Source organism: Panthera tigris, chromosome E2, assembly GCF_018350195.1.
Source record: "Panthera tigris isolate Pti1 chromosome E2, P.tigris_Pti1_mat1.1, whole genome shotgun sequence".
Lineage (NCBI taxonomy): Eukaryota > Metazoa > Chordata > Mammalia > Carnivora > Felidae > Panthera > Panthera tigris.
In genome coordinates, this window is record NC_056674.1 from 2,795,430 (window position 1) to 2,819,091 (window position 23,662).

General features: G+C 44.1%; 1 protein-coding gene across 1 annotated transcript; it reads right to left on the reverse strand.

The window, feature by feature from the left end:
* Nucleotides 1-1,943: 1,943 nt before the first annotated feature.
* On the reverse strand, nt 1,944-22,449 carry NLRP9 (NLR family pyrin domain containing 9). The gene is made up of 9 exons (XM_007080636.2): nt 22,170-22,449; nt 15,595-17,155; nt 13,624-13,779; nt 12,499-12,666; nt 9,038-9,208; nt 5,575-5,745; nt 4,014-4,184; nt 3,382-3,552; nt 1,944-2,441 (listed from the first exon to the last, which is right to left on the reverse strand). The coding sequence occupies exons 1-9, from the start codon at nt 22,447-22,449 to the stop codon at nt 2,309-2,311; spliced, it is 2,982 nt and encodes a 993-aa protein (XP_007080698.1). The 3' UTR covers nt 1,944-2,308.
* Nucleotides 22,450-23,662: the final 1,213 nt, after the last annotated feature.

The window sequence follows — 23,662 nt, forward strand, 5'->3', positions numbered from 1 at the left end:
CAAATGGGCATTTTCCTCAATGCTCTCGTGTTTCCAGAATCGGGCCAACACCACAATTGGCTCAAACTGAGCATCTCTCTTTGATCTGGTACCTAGAGTCTCCTCTGACTTAAATACCACAATTCTTACCATTTATGGCCCCATGTCTTTTACTCCTGTAGAATATCCCACTTGAAGCTAGTCTATCCTGCTTCAGAATCCATGGGCAGCCCCAATGTCCATGTACCTCCACAGGAGGTCATGACCAGATTCCCAAATCATCCAGAGGGCACTGCTCCCTCGTCTCTCATCAGTCAACCAGGCTGTCCTTTATTTTCAGACTTTGCCCTGGGAAGAAGTATTCCCAGATGTACACACAAGATTCAGGGAGAAGTAATATGTAGGACAGATGGTAGGGTAGCATGAGATTCTTTAAAATCAAGGAAAAGGCCATAAAGCAAATAGAAAATAGGGCAAAACATTAAAGAGAAAATTCACAAGATAGATGAGAAGACGGCCCTCAATCCTATGAACGTTAATTATGGCAAGTCAATTAGTTGCTTTTCAAGATCGGTTTGGATAGTCTATATATATATATATTTTTTTTTTTTTTGCATTTTAACAATTTTAGAATAAGCTTGCCAATTTCAACAATGGCAAGAACAAATACAACACAAGTGGGAGGGAGTCAGGACTGAGATTTGTCAATGTATGGGGGCATAAATAGAGTCAAGGGATGTATGGGAAATCTCTGTACCTTCCTCTTGATTTTGCTGTGCACCTAAAACTGCTCTGAAAAATAAAGTTTGCTAAAAGTTTGTGGGAGGGTGGATGGGCTAAATGGGTAAGTGGCATCTACTCCTGAAATCATTGTTGCACCATATGCAAACTAACTTGGATGTAAATTAAACAATAAATAAATTTTAGTGGCACCTGGGTGGCTCAGTCAATTAAGTGACTGACTTCGGCTCAGGTCATGATCTCGCAGTTTGTGGGTTCAGGCCCTGTGTCGGGCTCTGTGCTGAACACTTGCTCAGAGCCTGGAGCCTGCTTCAGATTCTGTGTCTCCTTCTCTCTCTGCCCCTCCCTTGCTTGTCCTCTGTCTCACTCTCTCAAAAATAAATAAATGTAAAAAAAAAATTTTAATAAATTTGAAAAAATTAAAAATAAATAAATTTTTAATATTCAACCAAAATTGAGTTCTATATAGGGTCAATAAGGCATGAATAATTTATGGTAGAGGCAACAGAAAACCAGGCCATGTTTAATTAAGCAATGTATTTATGTATATTTGAAAAAGAAAACATTGGATTAAACTCTGTATATGCAAGTGAAAAAAAGAATACTGAATTTTCTTTTATGCTTATTATTTACTTTGAGAGGGAGCGAGAGGGTCAGAGAGAGAGAGGGAGAGAGAGAATTCCAATCAGGTTCCACACTGTCAGTGCAGAGCCTGACACAGGGCTCAATCTCATGAATCGTGAGATCATGACCTGAGCTAAAATCAAGAGTCAGAAGATTAACAAACTGAGCCACCCAGGTGCCTGAAGAATACTGAATTTTTTAAAAAAGCTGTTGGAGTAGCATATTCTAAAGGATAAGTAGAGGGGTACCTGAGTGGCTCAGTCAGTTGAGCATCCAACCTCAACTCAGGTCATGATCTCACGGTTCATGAGTTCAAGCCCCACATCAGGCTTGCTGTTGTCAACCTGTCAGCACAGAGCCCACTTCAGATCCTCTGTTCCCCTCTCTCTGCCCCTCCCCTGCTTGCACTCTCCCAAAAAATAAAGAAATATTTGAAAAAATAAAATATAAGTCGAGATTTGGAAATGTATTTTTATTATTTGACCACAAAACTGATCAAATCTCAATTTGCACAAACTAAAAATGGAAAGTTTGGGTGGATGCTGGATATAGGGACAGCAAATAAAACCTAAAATCTATAGACACATTCTACCATCACTTCTAAGTCAAAATTGTCAGAGGATTATGGTTCCTTCAAATCCAAGCGCCTACCTCCATCCCAAGACACCCACTAAGAAAATAAAGTCATGCTTTCCAAAGTGTTTATCCATTTAATGTATTCCTCTAAATACTGCAAGGGAGGGTGGGAATTTTAAAGATGGGGTGGGGACTTAGGCACAGTTGGCACTTATAAACTGAGTCACATTCCACCGTCATATCGCTAGGACGCTGTAAAGGGACAGGTCTGAGATCACAGCCCCCACCTCCATGAATTACAGTTTATAGGACAGGGTATGTCAGGATGAGAACACCCACTGTGACTGAGGAGAAGCCTTTGTGAGACATTTACTTGAGGTGTTCCCCATCAAGAGAGCACACCCCTGACCCTGTACTCTTCGTTGACCCAAAGTTGGTGGGAAATGGTCAGGTGGGGATTTTTCTCTTCCACAGTGGTCAGTAGCATCTGAGTCTCCTCATCAAACGCAGATTTGTCCAGCCTGGGAAAATGGAAACCACATTTTCTTGACTTCATGCATCATCGTTTGCCTGTCTACATCCCAGTGCTGCTTACCAATCCATTCTTTCCTAGAAGTGACTGGGAAAATCATTGTGAATGAGTGGAGAAAGGGTAGGAATGTGCAGAATGGGGTTGCGAATCATTCTGTTCCTCATCAGCATATCATCCAGGGGCCTGGCATATGGAGAGCACCCAAATATTCATTCTACAGATGCCAAATACATACACTGTACATGCAAATATCATGTTCAGAATAACACTGACTGCTACTCTTCTAGGAAAGTGCTTCTGGGTCAAAACTGCTCAGCCCTTTATAGACCCATCTGTCATGTCCACGATGAGGTTACATCTTTACAGGCAATACAAGGCAGGAGATGGTGTTTATAGGAAGGTGGCAGTTCTTACCTGGGCAATTTTGCCTCTCAGAGGACATGTGACAAGGTCAGGAGACATTTGTGTTTTACTTCAGGGAACGGATGTCATAGCTATTCTTTTTTCATTAATTATTAATTTTCAAATTATTATTATTTTATTGAGATACGATGGATACATAACATTGGATAAGCTTAAAATGTACAACATTGGTTTGATACATCTATATATTGCCAACTTAGCGTTAGCAACATCCATCATGTCACATTATTATAATTTCCTTTTTTTGTGGTGAGAACAATTAAAATCTTGGCTCTCAGCAACCTCAACGTTTCCACTTTTTATCATCATGACCAGAGGAAGGTGCTATGGGCACGTAAGGGGCAGGAAGAGGCCAGAGACACTGCTTAACATCCTGCAATGCACAGGATACCCCCATAGCAAAGGACCCTCCAACCCAAATGTCAGTCACGCCAAGAGTGAGAAAAACCTACTAACCTCACTCACTCTGAGGTGTCTCACCAACAAGGGAAATGGCGTCCACTCACCCAAGCCGCTGCAGGGTGCAGTCCAGATGGCACATGGCTTCACAAAGCACCACTGCCCCATCATGGTCCAAGCTAATCCAGTCCAGGTTCAGGTTCCTCAGTGATTTGCAGCCAGTGAGGGCCGAGGCCAGGGCTTCACAACAGGCAGTGGTGAGGTGACATATTTCCAGCCTGCAACAGGGAAACACAGCAGCTTTGGCAGGCCAGAAGGCACACCACTGTGAGATACCAATTCCACACCTCTGAGCAGGAAACTTTAGAGTCTAGACCACTGGTTCTCAACCAGGGCCATTGTGTCCCCTGGGGGACATGTGGCAACATGTGAAGACATCTGACACACCTGGACAGTGCTGCTGGCATCTCTCAGGTAGAAAGAAGCCAGGGATACAGCTGAACATCATACAGTGAACAGGACAGCCCCTTCCCCACCACAGCAAAGAACTACTCAGTCCCAAATGTCGATAGAGCCAAAGTTGCGTGAGCCCTGGCTTCACAGTATGGCATTTTGCTAATCAGATCATTCCAGACACACATGGTTTTAAACCTGCTTCCCCTAAGCACCACTAATCCTCCAGCCTTTCTTATTCTTGAAATGGGCAAGACTTCTCATAAAGATACTCTGTGACGCTCACCCAAGAGTCTCTACTTTACAGTTCGGATGCTTCAGAGCTTCACATAATTCCTTGACTCCAGCGTCTTGTATGTCATTGCTCCCTAGTTTCAGGGTCTTTAGTTTTTCATTGCAAACAAGAACAGCAGAGAGGTGCTTGCAACAAAGAGGAGTAAGGTAACAATCCGACAACCTGGAGAAAATACACACCACGAGATACAATCATGAGGTCCCATCTTGCACAGCTTAGCTTATTTTCAATTACGCATATGAAGGAAGATGTCCCCGAGTATTTCTGAGATGACGATGGTGATGTTTCCTCCGCCTTCCTGCCCAACATGCTGGGCTGTGATTCTGCTGCCTGTCTCTGCTCTCCCAGGGCCTCTGTACCTGTTCTTGCTGGTTGAATGCTCCTGCCCAAGTATCAGTGGGGTTACTCCCTCACTGCCTTCAACTCCCTGCACTAACATCACCTTTGGTGAGGACCTTTCTCACTATTTTATATAGCATCATGTCCCCAGTCTCTGTCCTACCTCCAAGCTCTCCACAGTATTTATCACCCACAGCATATGTATACATATGTTCATAAGTCTTATATAATGTATGCATATATTCATAAGTCTGTATGGACACATACACATGTATGGACATACCTAGACATACATATGTTATATGTGTGTGTGTGTATGTATGTATCTGTCTGATATATGTGTGTATGTGTTTCTGTGGTTCTCAAGCAGGAATGATTTTTGTCCCTCCCTCCTGCCCCAGGGGACTTTGGGCAATCTCCACAAACAATGTTGGTCTGCCATACTGGGAAAGAGGGTACAACAGCATCTAGTGGGTAGAAGCCAGAGATGGTGCTAAACATCCTATAAAAGATCCTACAGGACAGCCGGTCCCCACAATAAAGAATGATGCAGGTCAAATGTCATAGTGCTAAGATTGATAAACCATGATATATACACATATACTTGCAGCCCACACTCTTGTGTGTGTGTGTGTGTGTGTGTGTGTGTGTGAGATAGAGAGAGAGAGAGAGAGAGACCCCATAAAATTGACTTCCATGGAAACAGAGATATTAGAGTGTTTCATTTACTAATTCATCATCTTATCTACCCAGAAGAGTTTCCAGTGCCCAGTAGAAGCAATAATACTATGCCTCCTGCCATCATTTATCGATTGTTTGTTTTGGGTAAGTCATTGGTAATAGTTCTTTATGTGCACTATTCCCGCTGGTCACCCCAATTCTTTGACATGGGAAACATAATTATCCTCACGTCACACTGGAGGAGAGGTGAGGCATCCTCACATGTTCATTGGCTAGCCTAAGGCACAGGGGATTCCATTTCTGGCCTTCCTGAGGCCAGAGACCCAACTCCAGAGCAGTGTGTCCTACCCAAGACCTGTCAAGCTCTTTGGTCAAGACACACGTGAGTACCACTGGACACCCCTGCAAGTATCAGGCAGGGCCTTGCTTTTTTCAGCAGACCCCGTGATGTTCCCCCTTCCTGTTTCCTTTTCAGGGTGCTGATATCCAAAAAGGATACTCTGACATTCATGCAAATCATAGCCAGACCTACCACAGCTGCTCGATGTTGCAATTTGGATGCTTCAGTGCCTCACAAAGAGATGCCACTCCACTATCTTCCAGGAGATTTGACTCCAGATCGAGCACGGACAGGGATGTGTTGCACACAAGGGCTTGGGAGAGGTAGTCGCAGGCCACAGAGGTGAGGCCACAGCACATCAGCCTGCAAAGACACACACACACACACACACACACACACACACACACACACTCAACTTGTCAACCCGCTCAGGCTCCAACTGGTAACCTTTTCATGAAGCCACATGCAAGTTATTCCTCATACTCCAGACTCACTTGAGAAAAGTAAGAGAATTAGAACACCCGACAGCTGCACAAACACAGAAGCAAGAATGTGGGATCTGGAATAGGGCATCCCAAACTGGGCAACAGAATCTCAGATTCCAGCTTCAGGTCAGGTCACCACCGGCTAGGTGACCTTAGCCAAAGTCATCCCTTCTAGGGACTTGTGCTTATGTGGTGGAATGTGCTGGATGACGTCGTATTTAACATGATTTCTCTGGTTATACCCACTGTTGGAAATTTGGAAAGCAGCGGGAAGCCTAAGACACCAGCAGCTCACGAGTGAATGTTACCCCTTGATGTAGTGAATTTAGTTGATATTATGTTTGACATGTTTTTGTTTTGTTTTTAATTAGCGGTCAACATGTAAGAACCAAGAGATTTCACATGGAATTTCCTACCTCTACCTCCCACAGACAAGCCAGCTACCTGAAATTCCATGGCAGGTGGTCACGCAGCAAAAGACACACGGCGGGGAACAGAAACTCCCATGTGGCAGGGGCAGGCCCTGTCCAACTCACCAGCACCTCCACCCAGCCCCTCACTCACTCTGGTTGTTTGCCTGGGCTTCAGGGGACCCCTGAGCACGACCTCTGACAGGAAGCAAGCACAAGTCTCTGATAAACAAACACTGCTCATCTATGATGGATTTTTCTTCCCATCTTCTCGTGTTTAAGATCAGCCAATGGCACGTACTTCATACTTTTTTCAATGAAATAAGTATTTTGAATTTTGAAACTTCACTGATACGTATTTTGAAAATTCATTAATACGTTAATGGTTGCATAAGATAATCTCCAGTGGCTTCACTACTGTATATATTTCCTAAATATCTCCACTTGTATTCTTTATACTTTCTGCCATTTTAAGTTATATTGAATTACTACCTTGCCTCAAATTTTTTTTAATGCTTTTTTAAGGCTTACTATTAAGACTCTTCATTTCACTTTATTTGCTAACATACTTTGCAAAAAACCTCGACAAATTAATACTCCCAATCATTGTATAAATCTGTCCATTTGGCAGAATCCTGGCCAAGTGGAATATATTTTAAATTTTTGAGCATTCGTTATAAAGAGCATTATTTTGTTGAACATTTTTACTTTTAAAATTACTAGTGACATTTGTACATGTTCAGCAGTCTTTCATTAAAAAAGTTTTTTTTATTGAAGTATAATCAACATACAGGGTTATAATAGCCTCAGATGTACAATAAAATGATTCAACAATTCTGTATATTAATTACTCAGTGAGCATCACGGTAAATGTATTCTTCATCCCCATCACATAATTCATTATTTCACCCATCCCGCCACCTACTTCCCTTCTGGCAACCACCAATTTGTTCTCGGTATTTAAGAATCTGGGGTCACCTGGGTGGGGGTCACCTGGGTGGCTCAGTCAGTTAAGCGTCCAACCTGGGTCATGAATTCATGGTTTGTGAGTCAAGCGCTCCGTCGGGCTCTGTGACAACAGCTCAGAGCCTGGAGCCTGCTTTGGATTCTGTGTCTCCCTCTCTCTCTGCCCCTTCTCTACCACTTGTTTGCATGCTCTTACTTTTTCTCAAAAATAAACAAATATTTTTTTAAGAGTCTGGCACTTTCTCTCTTTTTTTCATTCATTTGTTTGTTTGCTTTGTTTCTTAACTTCCACTTTTTCTTTCTTAAATAGGCTTCACGCTCAGCATGGAACCCAGCACAGGGCCTGAACTCACAACCCTGAGATCAAGACCAGAGCTAAGATCAAAAGTCAGATGCTCAATCAAATGAGCCACCCAGATGGCCCAAATTCCACCTATTTTTAAGGAATACTGATTATGGTGTAAAAATAAACAAATAAACAAACAAAAAAACCGTGTTAAGTGATGGATCTTGAGGAACCCTTTAGAAAACTACAGCCCATTTGAGAGGCACCTGGGTGGCTCAGTCTGTTAAGCATCAGGCTTCGGCTCAGGTCATGACCTCACAGTTTGTGAGTTTGAGCCCTGCATTGGGCTCTGCACCGATAGCTCAGGGCCTGGAGCCTGCTTCGGATTCTGTGTCTCCCTCTCTCTCTGCCCCTCCCCCACTCACACTCTGTCTCTGTCTGTCTCTCTCTCTCGAAAATAAATAAACATTAAAAAAATTTTTTTTAAGAAAGAAAAATACAGCCCATTTTAATTGCTGGTCATCAAGTACATGTTAATTCTACTCATTGTATAACATCAGCCACTTATTACATAGCCAAATGTTTCCACCTTCCCATATGTCATTTCTTTCGTACCCCCAATGGTTTTTCCTTCTAATCTTTATAGATCAAAGTTGGGGGGGGGGGTTCTTTCTTTCTTTCATGGTTTGGTTTTAGTGTTTAATGTTCCTGGAACATATTTCACTGTTGATTTTCCTATACAGTCTAGAATGTCATCTCAGTGGTAGTATTCTTTCCCTTTCCTGTCTTAGATGCCACTGTGTGTGTGTGTGTGTGTGTGTGTGAGTGTGTGATGCACAGGCCTATGTGCACACATACATGCATGTGTGTGCACACAACACAGCTGTTTCTGGGTTGCTCATGCACAGCCACGGATTTGGCGTTCTTGCACCTGCCCCCACATGGAACCACCACGACATTCCACGTGATTTAACACTAAGTTTCCCATGTGGCCTCACTGGGCAAACAGGGGTCCCACTCTACCGCTGCCCTAGCCAACCGCCCACCACAGAGGAAGCACTCCACTGTGCATATTTGCAGCATGAGAGAAATGGCAGCTCTGGAGGGCCCCAGTAATAACCTAGAACGTGCAAACCTTGCTCCTAAAACGGACCAAATGAATGCCTTGTCTTAGATGTTTACACGCTCCCTCTCCCCAGCACCAATTGTATCTAAGGCATGGTCCTTGTTCACAATAACAAGGATTTACTGGGCTCTCAAGTAGACACGAGGTACCTAAGGGTGGGTCTCCAACTCTCGAATTCAACCTCATGGTGCCGCTATGGAGGAGGTGTTGTACCAGCTCCATTTTACTGACAGGGCAACTGAGGCATGGAGAGGCAGTTCTGACTATAGACTCTGTGTTCTGCAGTCTCCCTCAGTGAGCAGTTGATTACCTCCGCTATTGATGGGTCCGCATGTACATGTCCACAGTCTCCCCAGAGCCCACTTTCCCCAGATGGACTCACAGCAGTGTCTCCAGGGCACAGTCTGGGTGCTTCAGGGCGTCACACAGCATCAGCATGCCTTCATTCCTCAGAGGGTTTTCCACCAGGGACAGAAGCTTCAGCTTCTTGTTGCAGACCAGGACCGAGGCAATATCGTCGCAAGCTTTTGCTGTGATGTCACACCTCCCCAACCTGCATGTGAGACACATGTTGCAGGATGTGACCACAGGTTCTGAGCGGCCACGGACCATATCCCAGCTTCCAGTCTTACACCAGCAAATCCACCATCTACATTCCAGACTTGAAAAGCACAAATGTGGCAGGACCCCTGGTTGGCTCAGTAGGTTAAGCATCCGACTTTGACTGAGGTCATGATCTCACTGTTCATGAGTTCAAGCCCCACATAGGGCCCTGTGCTGACAGCTCAGAGCAGGCTGTTTCAGATTCTGTGTCTCCCTCTCTCTCTGCCCCTCCCCAATCAAATTCTGTGTGTCTCTCTCTCAAAAATAAAGAAGTATTTAAAAATTTTTTAAATAAAATAAAAATAAAAGCACAAATGTAATTACATGACTCTATTTATTTATCCCTATTGCTTTCCACTGAAGTTAGGAAAAAATCTGGAAACAATCAGCAAAACTAAAAGGCAACCAATGGAATGGGAGAAGATATTTGCAAATGACATATCAGATAAAGGGTTAGTATCCAAAATCTATAAAGAATTTATCAAACTCAACACCCAAAAAACAAATAATCCAGTGAAGAAATGGACAAAAGACATGAACAGACACTTCTCCAAAGAAGACATCCAGATGGCCAACCGACACATGAAAAACTGCTCAACATCACTTATCATCAGGGAAATACAAATCAAAATCGCATTGAGATACCACCTCACACCTGTCAGAATGCCTAACATTAACAACTCAGACAACAACAGATGTTGGTGAGGATGCAGAGAAAGAGGATCTCTTTTGCAAGAGAATGCAAGGAAATGCAAACTGGTGCAGCCACTCTGAAAAACAGAATGGAGGTTCCTCAAAAAATTAAAAATAGAACTACCCTACGACCCAGCAATTGCACTACTAGGTATTTACCCAAGGGATACAGGAATGTTGTTTCGGAGGGACACACGCACCCCAATGTTTATATCAACACCATCAACAATAGCCAAAGTATGGAAAGAGTCCAAATGTCCATCAATGGATGAATGGATAAAGAAGATGTGGTATATATATACAATGGAGTATTACTCAGCAATCAAAAAGAGTGAAATCTTGCCATTTGCAACTACATGGACGGAACTAGAGGGTATTATGCTAAGCGAAATTAGTCAGTCAGAGAAAGACAAACATCATATGAATTCACTCATATAAGGACTTTAAGACATAGAACAGATGAACATAAGGGAAGGGAAGCAAAAATAATACTGAAAGAAGGAGGAGGACAAAACAGAAGAGACTCTCAAATATGGAGAACAAACAGAAGGTTACTGAGGGGTTGTGGGAGGGAGGATGGGCTAAATGGATAAGGGGCATTAAGGAATCTACTCCTGAAATCATTGTTGCACTACATGCTAACTAATTTGGATGTAAATTAAAAAAAAAATCAGAGCCAGTGGTTCTCAACAGGGGGATGATTTTTTACCCCAGGGGGACATTTGTCAGTGTCTGGAGAAATTGTTGGTTGTCACAACTAGGGAGAGGGGTGCTGCTAGCATCTAGTAGACAGAGGCCAGGGATGCTGTTCAACATCCTACATTGTTGTGGACAGCCCCTCTTCCCACAGCAAAGAATGATCTGGAGCTCAATAAATCTGATTGTCTGTCAATAGTTCTAAGGTTGAGAAGCCCTGGTCTGAGCCTTAATGCAGCTGAAAAGAGCATCTTGTGGGGGCACCTGTTTGGCTCAATTGGTGGAGAATGCAATTGTTGATCTCAGGGTTGTGAATTCAAGCCCCCTGGTGGGTGTAGAGATGACTTAAAAATAAAAAATATTTTTTCGGGGCGCCTGGGTGACGCAGTCGGTTAAGCGTCCGACTTCAGCCAGGTCACGATCTCGCGGTCCGTGAGTTCGAGCCCCGCGTCAGGCTCCGGGCTGATGGCTCGGAGCCTGGAGCCTGTTTCCGATTCTGTGTCTCCCTCTCTCTCTGCCCCTCCCCCGTTCATGCTCTGTCTCTCTCTGTCCCAAAAATAAATAAAAAAAAAAAACGTTGAAAAAAAAATAATAAAATAAAAAATATTTTTTAAAAAATAGGACATATCATAGGCTAGAGCGGCTTTCTCAAATCTCAGCACTATTGACATTTTGAACTGGAAAATTCTTTGTTGTGGGACCTGTCCTGGATGTTATTGGATGCTAAGAGTAGAACCCCTGACCTCCACCCACTACATGCCTGTAGCATCCTCCCAAGGCAATGATGACCATTGAAAATGTCCAGATGCTGACATTTTCTAAGAGAAAAAACTGCCCTCTGTTGAGAACTAATGGTCTGGGGGGAACCTGATTTGGGGGACCTCAAACTGAAGTCAAGATTACAATTGGTCTGCCCCAAAGAGGCAAAGTTTCCCTCAGTAAATGTCTACAAATGACCCCTGGTTTCCTAGATCTGTTCCCCAATTCTTATGCTAATGTGGAATATTAAAACCCTGTGCAAATGGCCTAACATGAAATGGAGCAAAATACTCAGGAATTTTCTAAGTTCCCCATCACTAGAGAGAGCTAGAGTAGAAAAAAAAAAGTCATGATATGGAAAGAGTTCAAATGAGGAAAAGGATCTACAGAAAGCCTGTGTGTTCAAACAACTCATGCACAGAATGCACCTCTCTCTCCTGATGGATCTCAACCAAGTTACAGTTAACCAAGTGTATGTGAATCTGTCAATTACATTTGCAACTTTTCCAGCAAAGAAGAGACTCTGAAGCAGGGGAGAGAAGAGCATATTCTCCAGGTGGGTTTAATGAGTTGGTTCTCAATTACACCCCCCTTTTTCTTTCTGCTATAAAATGGATTGATCCTGTCTAGAAACCACCCAACTATGGTAGGTAGGGGCATCCCAGATAATTTTCAAGAGGAAGAAATGATCTGAGGCAAATCGCTTTCCCTCTGGCTTCCATGTTGTCACCAACCAGATTGACATAAGTACACTTGTGGTCATTGATATGATTTCTCATTTTAAGTGTCTATGAATATCTTCAGGGGAAAAAAATGGAGTTTTGGTTTTGGCATAGGTGGTTGAGGACAGAACCAAGAAGAGGAAGGTAAGGTGTCCACGAGAAGTAATCCAAGTGACTACCAAAGGAGGGAAAGCTGTAACAAGCCTTCTGAGAGGTCTGAAGATCGCTCTTCTGAGGTCTGGAGAGGCTGAGATGGAAAATTTACCATGTAAGAGACAAAAGACTGATGCAGGAAAGAAATGGGCACATTCCACGGAAAATTCCATGCTGGACAAGAAACATCACTGAGTGCGGACAAGCCGAGACTCACATCAGCTGTTCCACGATGCACACAGGGTGCTTCAGCGTCTCACACAGCTGCCTGACGTTCACAAGGGAGAGTCTAGTGCCGTGCAGGTTCAGGCATTTCAGATAAGGGTTGTGAAGAATGGCCTCAAAGAAGTCTGGGCCATTTCCAACATAAGATGCAAAATTATACCTAGAAAAAATGTGGAAACTCATGCAGCAGAGTCCAAGCACAAAGGAAGATACGTCTTACACAATTCCTCCCACCTGTCTACCATGCTTAGGCTCACAACACTGTAGATATCCCGTTGCTGCCACCTGTAAATTCTCTCTACCTGGGGTTTTCAGACAGCAGACAAACACAGAGGCTCAGCTGCTCGGTTCTCTCCTTTCTTGCTAGTCCCTGCATGCCCACACACCACCGTCCATACTGGAAGGGAGTGAACCAAACTCATCCCATATTAAATTCTAAGCACCGTCAGGATGGGGACACGATGCTTGTGCATCTTTGCACCCACAGGTCCAGGCCGGAGCTTGACATACAATGGGGATGCACGTATTTGAGTTAACTCTCCAAGAAGAACCATGTTTCCCAAGGAAAGGATCCATTTGTTTAAAAACTAAGGTTTTGGGGCACTTGGGTGGCTCAGTCGGTTAAGTGTCTGACTTCATCTCAGGTCATGATCTCGCTGTCCATGAGTTCAAGCCCCACATCAGGCTCTGTGCTGACAGCTCAGAGCCTGGAGCCTACTTGTAATTAATTCTGTGTCTCCGTCTCTCTCTCTGCGCCCTCCACTCACTCACGGTCTCTCTCTCTCTCTCTCTCTCTCAAAAGTAAATAAACATTAAAAAAAGAAGGGGGAACCAATGGTGGCCACCCACCCCGGAAAACAAAGCACTTCCCCATTTGTGCATGGAAACTGACCTATAGTGGCTGGGGACCTACCCTGTTGACCATGTTCAATCCTAAAGTCCCCCAGTTTGCTCACAGTTGCTTCTTGTCAATAAAATATTGGTATCAAGGAAAGTGCTCCCCAAATTTTTCTTGAGCCATTGGATTGCGGCTCTGTGCATTGGTATTTCCCAAAAAACCCAGAGTAGAAAGGATGAAACTCAGTTGTTTACAGGTCAACATCCAACCTACCCGAACTTTTGGAGTTTACAAACAGGATGAGCCAGGGCTTTCCAGAGAATTTCCAGGGAGGGCTCATCAAACATACAATTGTCCAGATCTAACATCTGAAAGTTCTTGTTGGCCGTGAACACAGAACAAAGGTCCTTCCAGAAGGAGAGCTTCTCCTCGTCACTGTGGGAGAACAAAGACCGTGACTCTCCAGTGGCGCAGTGCAACTCAGCACATTCTCAAAACAGGCAGAACACCATCCCCAGAGCCCCCAAAGCTCCCCCAAAAGACACCCGGGCCTGAACAAGGAGAGGGAAGGCCAGGTTGGCTGAGCTAACAGGTCAAGTGGCTAAGGAAAGGACCCTGAGGCCAGAGCAATGGGAATCAAACCCCATTTGAACCACTTATTAGCTAAGTGACCCTAGACAAGCTATTCAGTCTTATTCAGCCTCCTTTTCTTCCAGCTTTAGGCAACAATACCTGACTGTTGTATGAATGAAGGTTGAGATTTGGTGATCCATCAGTGAAACAGGAAACTACATCCAAAAATATGAACATATAGGTACAAAATAAAGTCATGGAGATGTAATGTACAGCATGGGTGTGACTACACTTAATAATACTGTATTACATTTTTCGAAGTTGCTAAGAGAGCAGATCTTAAAAGTTCTCATCATGGGGCGCCTGGCTGGCTCATTCCATAGAGCGTGCAACTCTTGACCTTGGGGTTGTGAGTTTGAGCCCCATGTGAGGTGTAGAGTTCACTTTTAAAAAGTGCACCTGGGCACCTGGGTGGCACAGTAGGTTAAGCGTCTCTTAGTTTCAGCTTAATCATGATCTCGAGGTTGGGGAGTCCAAGCCCTGCATCAGGCTTTGTGCTGACAGTGCAGAACCTGCTTGGGATTCTCTCTCTCCTCTCTCTCTCTCTCTCTCTCTCTCTCTCTCAAAAATAAATAAACTTTAAAAAATAAAAATAAGAATAAGTTGTGCCTAGGTGGCTCAGTCAGTTAAGCATCCAACTTCAGCTCAGGTTATGATCTCAGAGTTCACGGGTTCAAGCCCCACATCAGGCTCTGTGCTGACAGCTTGGAGCCTGGAGCCTTCTTCGGATTCTGTGTCTCCCTCTCTCTCTGTCCCTCCCCTGCTCTCACTCTTGCTCTCTCTCTCTCAAAAATAGATAAATATTTTTTATTTACTGTTTAAAAAATAAGAAATTTAAAAATTAAAAAGTTCTCATCACAAGAAAAATTTTTGTAACTATGTGTGGTGACAGCTGTTAACTAGACATATTGAGGTGATCATTTGGCAACATAAAAAATTACTGAGGGGCGCCTGATGGCTCAGTGGGTTAAGCATCTGACTTCAGCTCAGGTCATGATCTTGTGGTTTGTAGTCCGAGCCCTGTGTCAGACTCTCTGCTGTCAGTGCAGAGCCTGTTTTGGATATCTGTCACCCTCTTTCTCTGCCCCTCCCCTGCTTGTGTTCTCTCTCTCTCTCTCTCAAAAATAAATAAACATTTAAAATGTTTTTTTTAAAAATACTGAATTATGGGGTGCCTGGGTGGCTCAGTTGGTTAAGCATCTGACTCTTGATTCAGGCTCTGGTCACGATGTTGCAGTTCATGCGTTTGAGCCCTGTGTTGGTCTCTGTGCTGACAGTGCGAGCCTGCTTGGGATTCTCTCTCCCCCTCTCTCTTTCTCTGCCCTCCCACCCCCAACTCTCTCTCTCTCTCTCTCTCTCTCTCTCTCAGTAAATAAATAAACTTTTAAAAAAATACTGAATCATGAAGTTGTTCACCTGACACTAATATAATGTTATATGTCAATTATACTTCAATTTAAAAACTAAAAACCAAAACTGCGACTGTGAAAAGTCTCTGATTGCAAAAGCCATGTTTTTTACATGTAAACATCCATGGAGGACCCATTGGGAACTAAAACAAGATACAAGTATGGTGTGTGTAGGGTGGGGATAGGGGTGATTAATAGAGGGACTCACTTTGTGATGGATCCAGAGTCATCTGAAAAGACATTTTCTATAGACAGGTGAAGTTTCTGCAAATTTTGGCAATGTTTCATACAGAATGCTGATATTACCAATTCTTCAATGTTACCAATGTAAATATCAACTTCCTCGAAGAAATCCATCACCTGTCTTACAAATTCTTTCTCATGGGTCTCAAACAAACCGCTGAACAATTCCTGGAAATTCACCACAACCTGATTAGTGTCACACTGACTTAAACTTTTAAGGCATTGGGTTATTTCCTGCCTTATCTCTTTGGACAGGAGAAAACCAAAGGATGTCTCCAGCATGTTGGTTATTTTTCCAGTTGAAACTCCAAACAAGAATGTTATCATCTGGGACAAGTGGCTCTGGACCTGACTCACACCTGCTGTTACAAGCTGGGTCACACTTCCAATGGCCGGGTCAGGATTGTCCTCGGGTTGTTTGAGCAGATAGAACATGGCAGCACAAAACTCTTGGATGCACAAATGCATGAAGGTAAAACAGTCGCCGTTCCTGAGAAGGAGTCTCATGCCCACCCACATCAAGGTATCGGACTCAGATACCCCACTCCTCCTGAGGTCCCCATGGCAAAACACAAATGTGCGCGTCCATATTCCCTCTGCAGCCAAGGTACACAGGCCTTTCAGTCGGGCTCTGCTCTGCTTGGGGGGACAGTTTTCATTTCTTGACTTGAATACATTAATTAAAAAGGATGCATACAAAGAAGTGGTGCTTTCGGACGCAACCTCAAGGTCTTTTCCTTTCTCCAGCTGCCATTTCATACAAGTACAGACCAGCCAGCATACAAGAGGATTATGGCAGAACATACAGAGCGGGACGTTGTCCCTCACAAAACTGAAGGCTTTCATTGCTTTGCTCCTCTCGCGGAAGAAATGGTAGAAATACAGCTTCCTTTCATGATGAGAGAATCCTGGGAGGACTATGTATTTTGGATGCTGCAACAGGAAATAATATCTTCTCATGCCCACTGTTCCCAATGCGACAAGCAGAGAAGACTTTGGAAGCATTTTTCTCTGCAGCAAACTCCTCACGATAATCTGCATTGGCTTCCGCTGCTTCTGGTCATCGCACAGCTGAGTCGTAATCTCCAAATCAAACTTGAGTTCCTCAAAGCCGTCCATGATGAACAGGATTCTCTCTGGCTGGGAAAAAATGTCCTCGACCGGCTCTGAAGACTGAGGCCAGTCCCTGGAGATGAGCTCCACTAAGCTGGTCTCTGCAATGGCATTCATTTCACAGCCATTGAGGAAGAAGATAAATGTGAATCTGTCCTTCCAAAGGTTGCCCTCTGCCCATTCCAGTACGGCTTTCCTCAGAAGGGTGGTTTTGCCAATCCCTTCTGGACCTTGCAAGACCACCGTGGGTGTGGGCTCTCCAGCCTGGCTGGCAGGATATGCAGCCTTCAGGGTTTCATACTCATTCTTTGTGGTTTCTTTATAGAAATCACTGGGAACTGGAAGGCAGGTTTCTTTCTCCCATATGAGACGGAATTTTTCTCTCATGTGATTTCTGTATGGGTTTGGTTTATCTGCGTAGACAGGGGTAGAATACCAGATAGTTAAACAATTTTTTTAAAAAGTGCATTCATTCTTTGACACCCAGAATGATCCCTAGAGATTTACTTGAGCACCTGTATGAAGACTACGGTATGTCCATGGATGGCCAGGCTAATTAACTTAGTTTTTATTAGGACCATAAGCTATCTCAAATCACGCCCATGTAAGCACCTAGCCCAAACCAGAAGCCTATCTCAGAGCTACAAGGCAATATATTGTGTGAATGCTTCAGAGTCACATTCAAAACCTCCCCAGTGAAGAATCCCATAACCACTATCATTTACTGAGTGTCTGCCAGGAACCAGGGCTGAGAATGTTACTATGGTTACTATGTCTTTCATGTCAACAACCCATCGAGATTTGTTCTACTCCCACTTTACCCAAAAAAATCAGAGAGGGAGAATGTGTCTCTTGATTAATTTGCGCTAGTGAATAACTATTAGGGTCAGGTGCCTGTCGCACATCTGTCTGATTTGAAACCATAAGGTCTAAGCTATTTCTGTTCTGACATGCTGACTGCAGGTTAATTTCAGAAACACACCCCTGAATCATCATTCTTCCAACCCACCCTTACGATGCACCTTCCATGTTCAAGGCAACACATTACAGGAGGTTAAATAAAATGACAAATGTGGTCAAGGACCATAGCCTGCATTGGAGAAATCTACACCACACTAGGGGAGGTTCTTCTGCATGTTTTCCAAGCAAAGGGCACTGATGGTTTTGTCCAAGGATATAGGACTAGATAACATTCTTGGAATGTAGCGATGGCCCTCCTCTCGCTGGGGCAAAGGAAGATTTGTTTCTAAAATCAGGTGTTTCAGGGCATGTGGGTAGCTCAGTCCGTTAAGGATCCGACTCTTTCTATGCCCCTACTCAGAAGGAAGAAGCTATGGAAGATGAGAGCTTCTACCTTCAACAACCTTAAAGATTTAAAGGTCATAATTGTCCGGGAGGGATATGACAAGACAGTGTAAAGCAGGCTGAGGGCAAAACACAAGATAGCACTGCCCTCCCCCAGGTGGGACATATGTGATATTCCTTGGACACTCCCAGCTACCCAAAAACAAGAAAGGACAAAAAACAAATGGTGAAACTGATAACAGTCTCCACCAGTTTACCAGAAAAAGGCAATCCCATCATAGCCTAAAGTCCAGGAACTCCCTACTGTCTCAATGTTAATGCCTTGCTAGAGAGAAAAACAACCTTAGCTTGACAACAGCTAGGCCTCCAGTAAGTCTGTAGCATGTGAAAGTCTCTTTGGAAACTCCCCCTAGACTTTATCTCCCTGGACTCCATCAACAGTGCCCCCCACACTTATAGTGCAGCTCTTCCTGCCCATGGGTCCTGTCCCCGTGCTTTAATAAAATCACCTTTTTGCACGAAAAGAAAAAAGAAGGGATCTGACTCTTGATTTCGGCTCAGATCATGATCTCACAGTTAGTGAGTTCAAGCCCCATATCAGGCTCTGCACTGACATTGCGGAATCTGCTTGGGATTCTCTCTCTCCACCCACTCCTCTCTCTGCTCCCCCTCTGCTTGCGCACTCTCTCTCTCAAAATAAACAAACTTTAAAAAATAATAATTAAAAATGTTTTCACAATAAAAACGGATGTTTCTTTCCCCTCTGGAGAAATTTAGACATGTCTCTCGCTCCCTGGAGACTTGCCAGGGTAATAAAGCTAGTGTCAGTCCCTGGAGGGCAGAGGGCAGGGCTGTCAAGGGGTGTTAGGTAAGGTCGGGATGTCTGACTCTCCAGGCTCCTCAACTATGTCTCAGATCTATCTGAGCCCACCTCCAAACCCTCCCTCCGCACCCCCAGGGAGACTCAAAGGACAAAAACTAATGTGAACATAAATCTCATTTCCTGTTATTCAGGGAGCAATGAATCTTCTAAATCCATCTGGGCTCATTCTGTCCTCACGGACCACATTTATGGACATGTGGCACGCTGGCCCAACAGCAGCTTGCTGCCTAGGAATTGCCGTGGCAATTGACAGTCCAGCCACTGCATGATGGGTCCGCAACCCAGGAGACATGCCTTGGTTCAACTACTGTGCATCGTGAGACTTTAGGACTACTATAATCCATCTGAATCTTGGCTTACTTACCAGAATAGGAAGTCTACTCCCACAAGTAGATAAAAATCAATGAGAGATTAACATGTAAAATTGGGCAAAGCATCCTGCAACTTTGAGTTACTGTATCAAAGGTAAATTTTAAAAAAATGACTTTTCCGGCAATAGCCAAAGTATGGAAAGAGCCCAAATGTCCATCAATGGATGAATGGATAAAGAAAATGTATATATATATATATATATATATATATATATACACACACACACACACACACACACATACACACACACACACACACACACACACACACACAATGGAGTATTATTCAGCAATCAAAAAGAATGAAATCTTGCCATTTGCAAAAACATGGATGGAAGTAAAGTGGATTATGCTAAGCAAAATTAGTCACTCAGAGAAAGATACATATCATATGATTTCACTCATATGTGGGATTTAAGAAATACAACAGATGGGGCGCCTGGGAGGCTCGGTCGGTTAAGCGTCCGACTTCAGCTCAGGTCATGATCTCACGGTCCGTGGGTTCAAGCCCCGCGTCAAGCTCTGTGCTGACTGCTCAGAGCCTGGAGCCTGTTTTAGATTCTGTGTCTCCCTCTCTCTGTGACCCTCCCCCGTTCATGCTCTGTCTCTGTCTCAAAAATAAATAAATGTTAAAAAATAAAAAAAAAAAGAAATACAACAGATGAACATAAGGGAAGGGAAGCAAAAGTAATATAAAAACAGGGAGGAGGACAAACCATAAGAGACTCTTAAATACAGAAAACAAACTGAGGGTTGCTGGAGGAGGGGTGAGTGGGGAAATGGGCTAATTGAGTGATGGGCATTAAGGAGAGCACTTGAGGGGCGCCTGGGTGGCTCAGTCGGTTGAGCATCTGGCTTCAGCTCAGGTCATGATCTCACAGTTTGTGGGTTCAAGCCCCGCATCGGGCTCTGTGCTAACGGCTCAGAGCCTGGAGCCTGCTTCAAATTCTGTGTTTCCCTCTCTCTCTGCTCCTCCCCCACTCATGCTCTGTCTCTCTCCTTCAAAAACAAATGAAAACATTTTTTAAAAATTTAAAAATAAAAAAAAAGGAGGGCACTTGATGTGATGAGCACTGGGTATTATATGTAGGTAACGAATCAATGGGTTCTGCTCCTGAAGTCATTATTGCACTATATATTAACTAACTTGGATGTAAATTTTAAAAAAATAATTTTTTTTTAAATGAAAAAAAAAATGACTTGTCTGGAGGCACCTGGGTGGCTCAGTTAAGCAACTGATTCTTGGTTTTGGTTCAGGTCATGATTTCATGGTTTGTGAGTTCAAGTCCCACGAGGGGCCCTGCACTGATGGTGCGAAATCTCCTTGGGATTCTCTCTCTCCCTCTGCCCCTTCTCCGCACGTGCTGTCTCAGTATCTCTCAAAATAAATAAATAAACTTTTTTAAAAAAAGAAATACTTTTTTTAAAAAATGTCTGACATTTTGTCTCTCTCTTTTTTTTTAAAGAGTATCCTTCCAGCAGAGGGTGTAAATGAGCCATCAATGAGTCAAAAAATAACTGATTTGGAAAAGTGTCTATTCATGTCTTCTGCCCATTTCTTCACTGGATTATTTGCTTTTCAGGTGTGGAGTTTGGTGAGTTCTTTATAGATAAATTATGGAAAGAGCCTAAATGTCCATCAACTGATGAATGGATAAAGATGTGATTTATATATACAATGGAATACTACTTGGCAATGAGAAAGAATGAAATCATGCCATTTGCAGCAACATGGATGGAACTGAAGGGTATTATGCTAAGTGAAATAAGTCAGAGAAAGATATCACATGTTTTCACTCATATGTGGATCCTGAGAAACTTAACAGAAGACCATGGGGGAGGAAAAGGGGGGGAAAAGTTACAGAGACGGAGGGAGGCAAACCATAAGAGACTCTTAAAGACAGAGAACAAACTGAGGGTGGATGGGGGGAGCTGGTGGGGAAGAGGGGAAAGTGGGTGAAGGGCATTGAGGAGGGCACCTGTTGGGATGAGCACTGAGTGTTGTATGGAAACCAACTTGACAAATTATATTTAAAAAAAAAAATAACTGATTTGGGGGCACATGGGTGGCTCAGTCGGTTAAGCGTCCAACTTTGGCTCAGGTCATGATCTCGAGGTTCGTGAGTTCAAGCCCCACGTCGGGCTCTGTGCTGACAGCTCGGAGCCTGGAGCCTGCTTCGGATTCTGTGTCTCCCTCTCTGTCTGCCCCTCCCCTGCTCGCGCCCTGTCTCTCAAGTCTCTCCCTGCCTCTCAAAAATGGATAAGTGTTAACAAATAAAAATAAAAAAGAATTAAAAAAAAAATAACTGATGTCAAGTCAGACCTGTCCCTGCTGAAAAAGTCATCTAACATGAGGAAATGCTGTTGGGACCACGGTTTTCCCATTTGTAAACCTCAGGATAGTGGTGGGAATAAAAAGATATTAGGCATCAGTTGCACTTTCTGTAGTGCCGGGGACATAAGCTCTCTCTGATTATTTCCTAATGTTAGGATTCTGCCTCGTCCCTGGAGCAGGTCTAGTCAAAAGGACAGTCAACTACCATAATGCAACTCTATCTCAGCACACCTGGTGATGAACACCTGACCCAGAGCATCCCTCGTAAGAGCACGGGCTCAGCTCCCGACAGGAAAATGGGGAGACACCCCTTAGATGAACAGGACACTACCCGCCCACAGGCCATCACTGGCCCATGCATGGCCAGAGTTGCCTTACAATTCCATGACCTCCAAGGCTCCCTTGACCCACAATGCGTTCTCAGCTGATGGAGAGTAGCCACTAATTTAATACTATCCCCTTCATTCTCACAAGGTTCTAGTGAACCAAGCTTCTTCCACGGGTCCCTGCCCCCTTCATCCTCCCACACTTACTTCTGATCTCTTCCTGAGCCTTTGTCCAGAGGTCACGCCGCTCAATCTGTAGAAACAGGTTCAGTGTCAGCTCCCATGCCTGCTTTCCTGGGTAGTGTTTGCCCAACAGCTTTGCTACATCTTCTCTTGAAGCCTTCTTTAACTCAGTCCATGGGATTGGCTTGAGCTCAAGTTGCAGAGGTTCTTGCTTGAGGAGTTCCTTAAATTTCCAGAACTCTTCCTTTCTGAGCTCCTCTAGGTACCACAATAAGCCAAAGTCCGAGAAAAAGGATTCAGCCATCTTGCCCTGGGGTTGTGAACTTGGAAATCTCCAGAGAGAAAAAAATTCTTCAAAAACAAGGAATAAGTAGTACCTGAGGGAGAATGATGTGATTACAGAGATAAATCTGCAGTTGAGAGTGGCTTAAAATTATTGATAATCCTGCTGGGGCACCTGGGTGGCTCAGTGGGTTAAGCATACGACTATGTCAGACTCTTGATTTCGGCTCAGGTCATGATCTCACAGTTCCTGAGATCAAGCGATGAGTCAGGCTCTGCACTGACTCCCAAGAGTCGGCTTGGGATTCTCTCTCCCTCTCTCTGCCCCGCCCCTGCTCGCTTTCTCTTTCTCAAAATAAATTTAAAACATAAAATAAAATAAACTCTGGGGCACCCAGAGTTTCCTCCCTCTTTCATAAATCCCCCTTGCTAAAATTCTGTTTTTCATATCTCTCCCCAGGTCATGTGCATCTCACAAGTCAGAACCGACAGACCAACCGAGTCTGAGAAATAGCTCTCTGGTGTTTTCACCCTTTCTCCTTAGTTATCTGATACGTGAGGTCCTCCAATTCTCCATGTCCCCGGTTACATTTTAGAAATACAGGGGGCCCCGGGTCAGCCTGAAGAGTCCCGTTCTGTCACCTAGAGTTGGGGGTGGGGGGAGGATAGACAACCTCTCTGTGACCTAAAATGTTTGTCACATTGGTACATCCTTGCCAAAACTAGGGGGCAGGGCTTGAGCATTTCTGGTACCCCTCTACCTGGTTCTTTATGCACACCAGATCTACACTAAGTGCTGAAAGGGGGAAACGAGGGGCGCCTGGGTGGCGCAGTCGGTTAAGCGTCCGACTTCAGCCAGGTCACGATCTCGCGGTCCGTGAGTTCGAGCCCCGCGTCAGGCTCTGGGCTGATGGCTCAGAGCCTGGAGCCTGTTTCCGATTCTGTGTCTCCCTCTCTCTCTGCCCCTCCCCCGTTCATGCTCTGTCTCTCTCTGTCCCCAAAATAAATTAAAAAACGTTGAAAAAAAAAATTAAAAAAAAAAAGAAAGGGGGAAACGATGGAAAAAAGAAAGATCAAGGAGAAGACGTCCTCACCCAATCTGGCCCCTGGTCCTCCTGGCTGGTCTCCATCAAAGAACAGCTGTGGAAGCCACACTAAAAGTCTGTGCCTGAACTTTGATTGGCCATAAAATCTCTCCTTCCCCATTGGCTGGCATGACTCTTGATCGTCTACAC

Bases quoted from the DNA above. Each gene is read 5' to 3' on its own strand.
- NLRP9 (XM_007080636.2), bottom strand. From the start codon at position 22,449: ATGGCTGAATCCTTTTTCTCGGACTTTGGCTTATTGTGGTACCTAGAG. The intron at 17,156-22,169 runs GTAAGTGTGGGA...CTGTCTACGCAG, and splicing joins GGCTCAGGAAGAGATCAGAA to ATAAACCAAACCCATACAGA. The intron at 2,442-3,381 runs GTGAGTGGACGC...CCATTTTCCCAG, and splicing joins TGCACCCTGCAGCGGCTTGG to GCTGGACAAATCTGCGTTTG.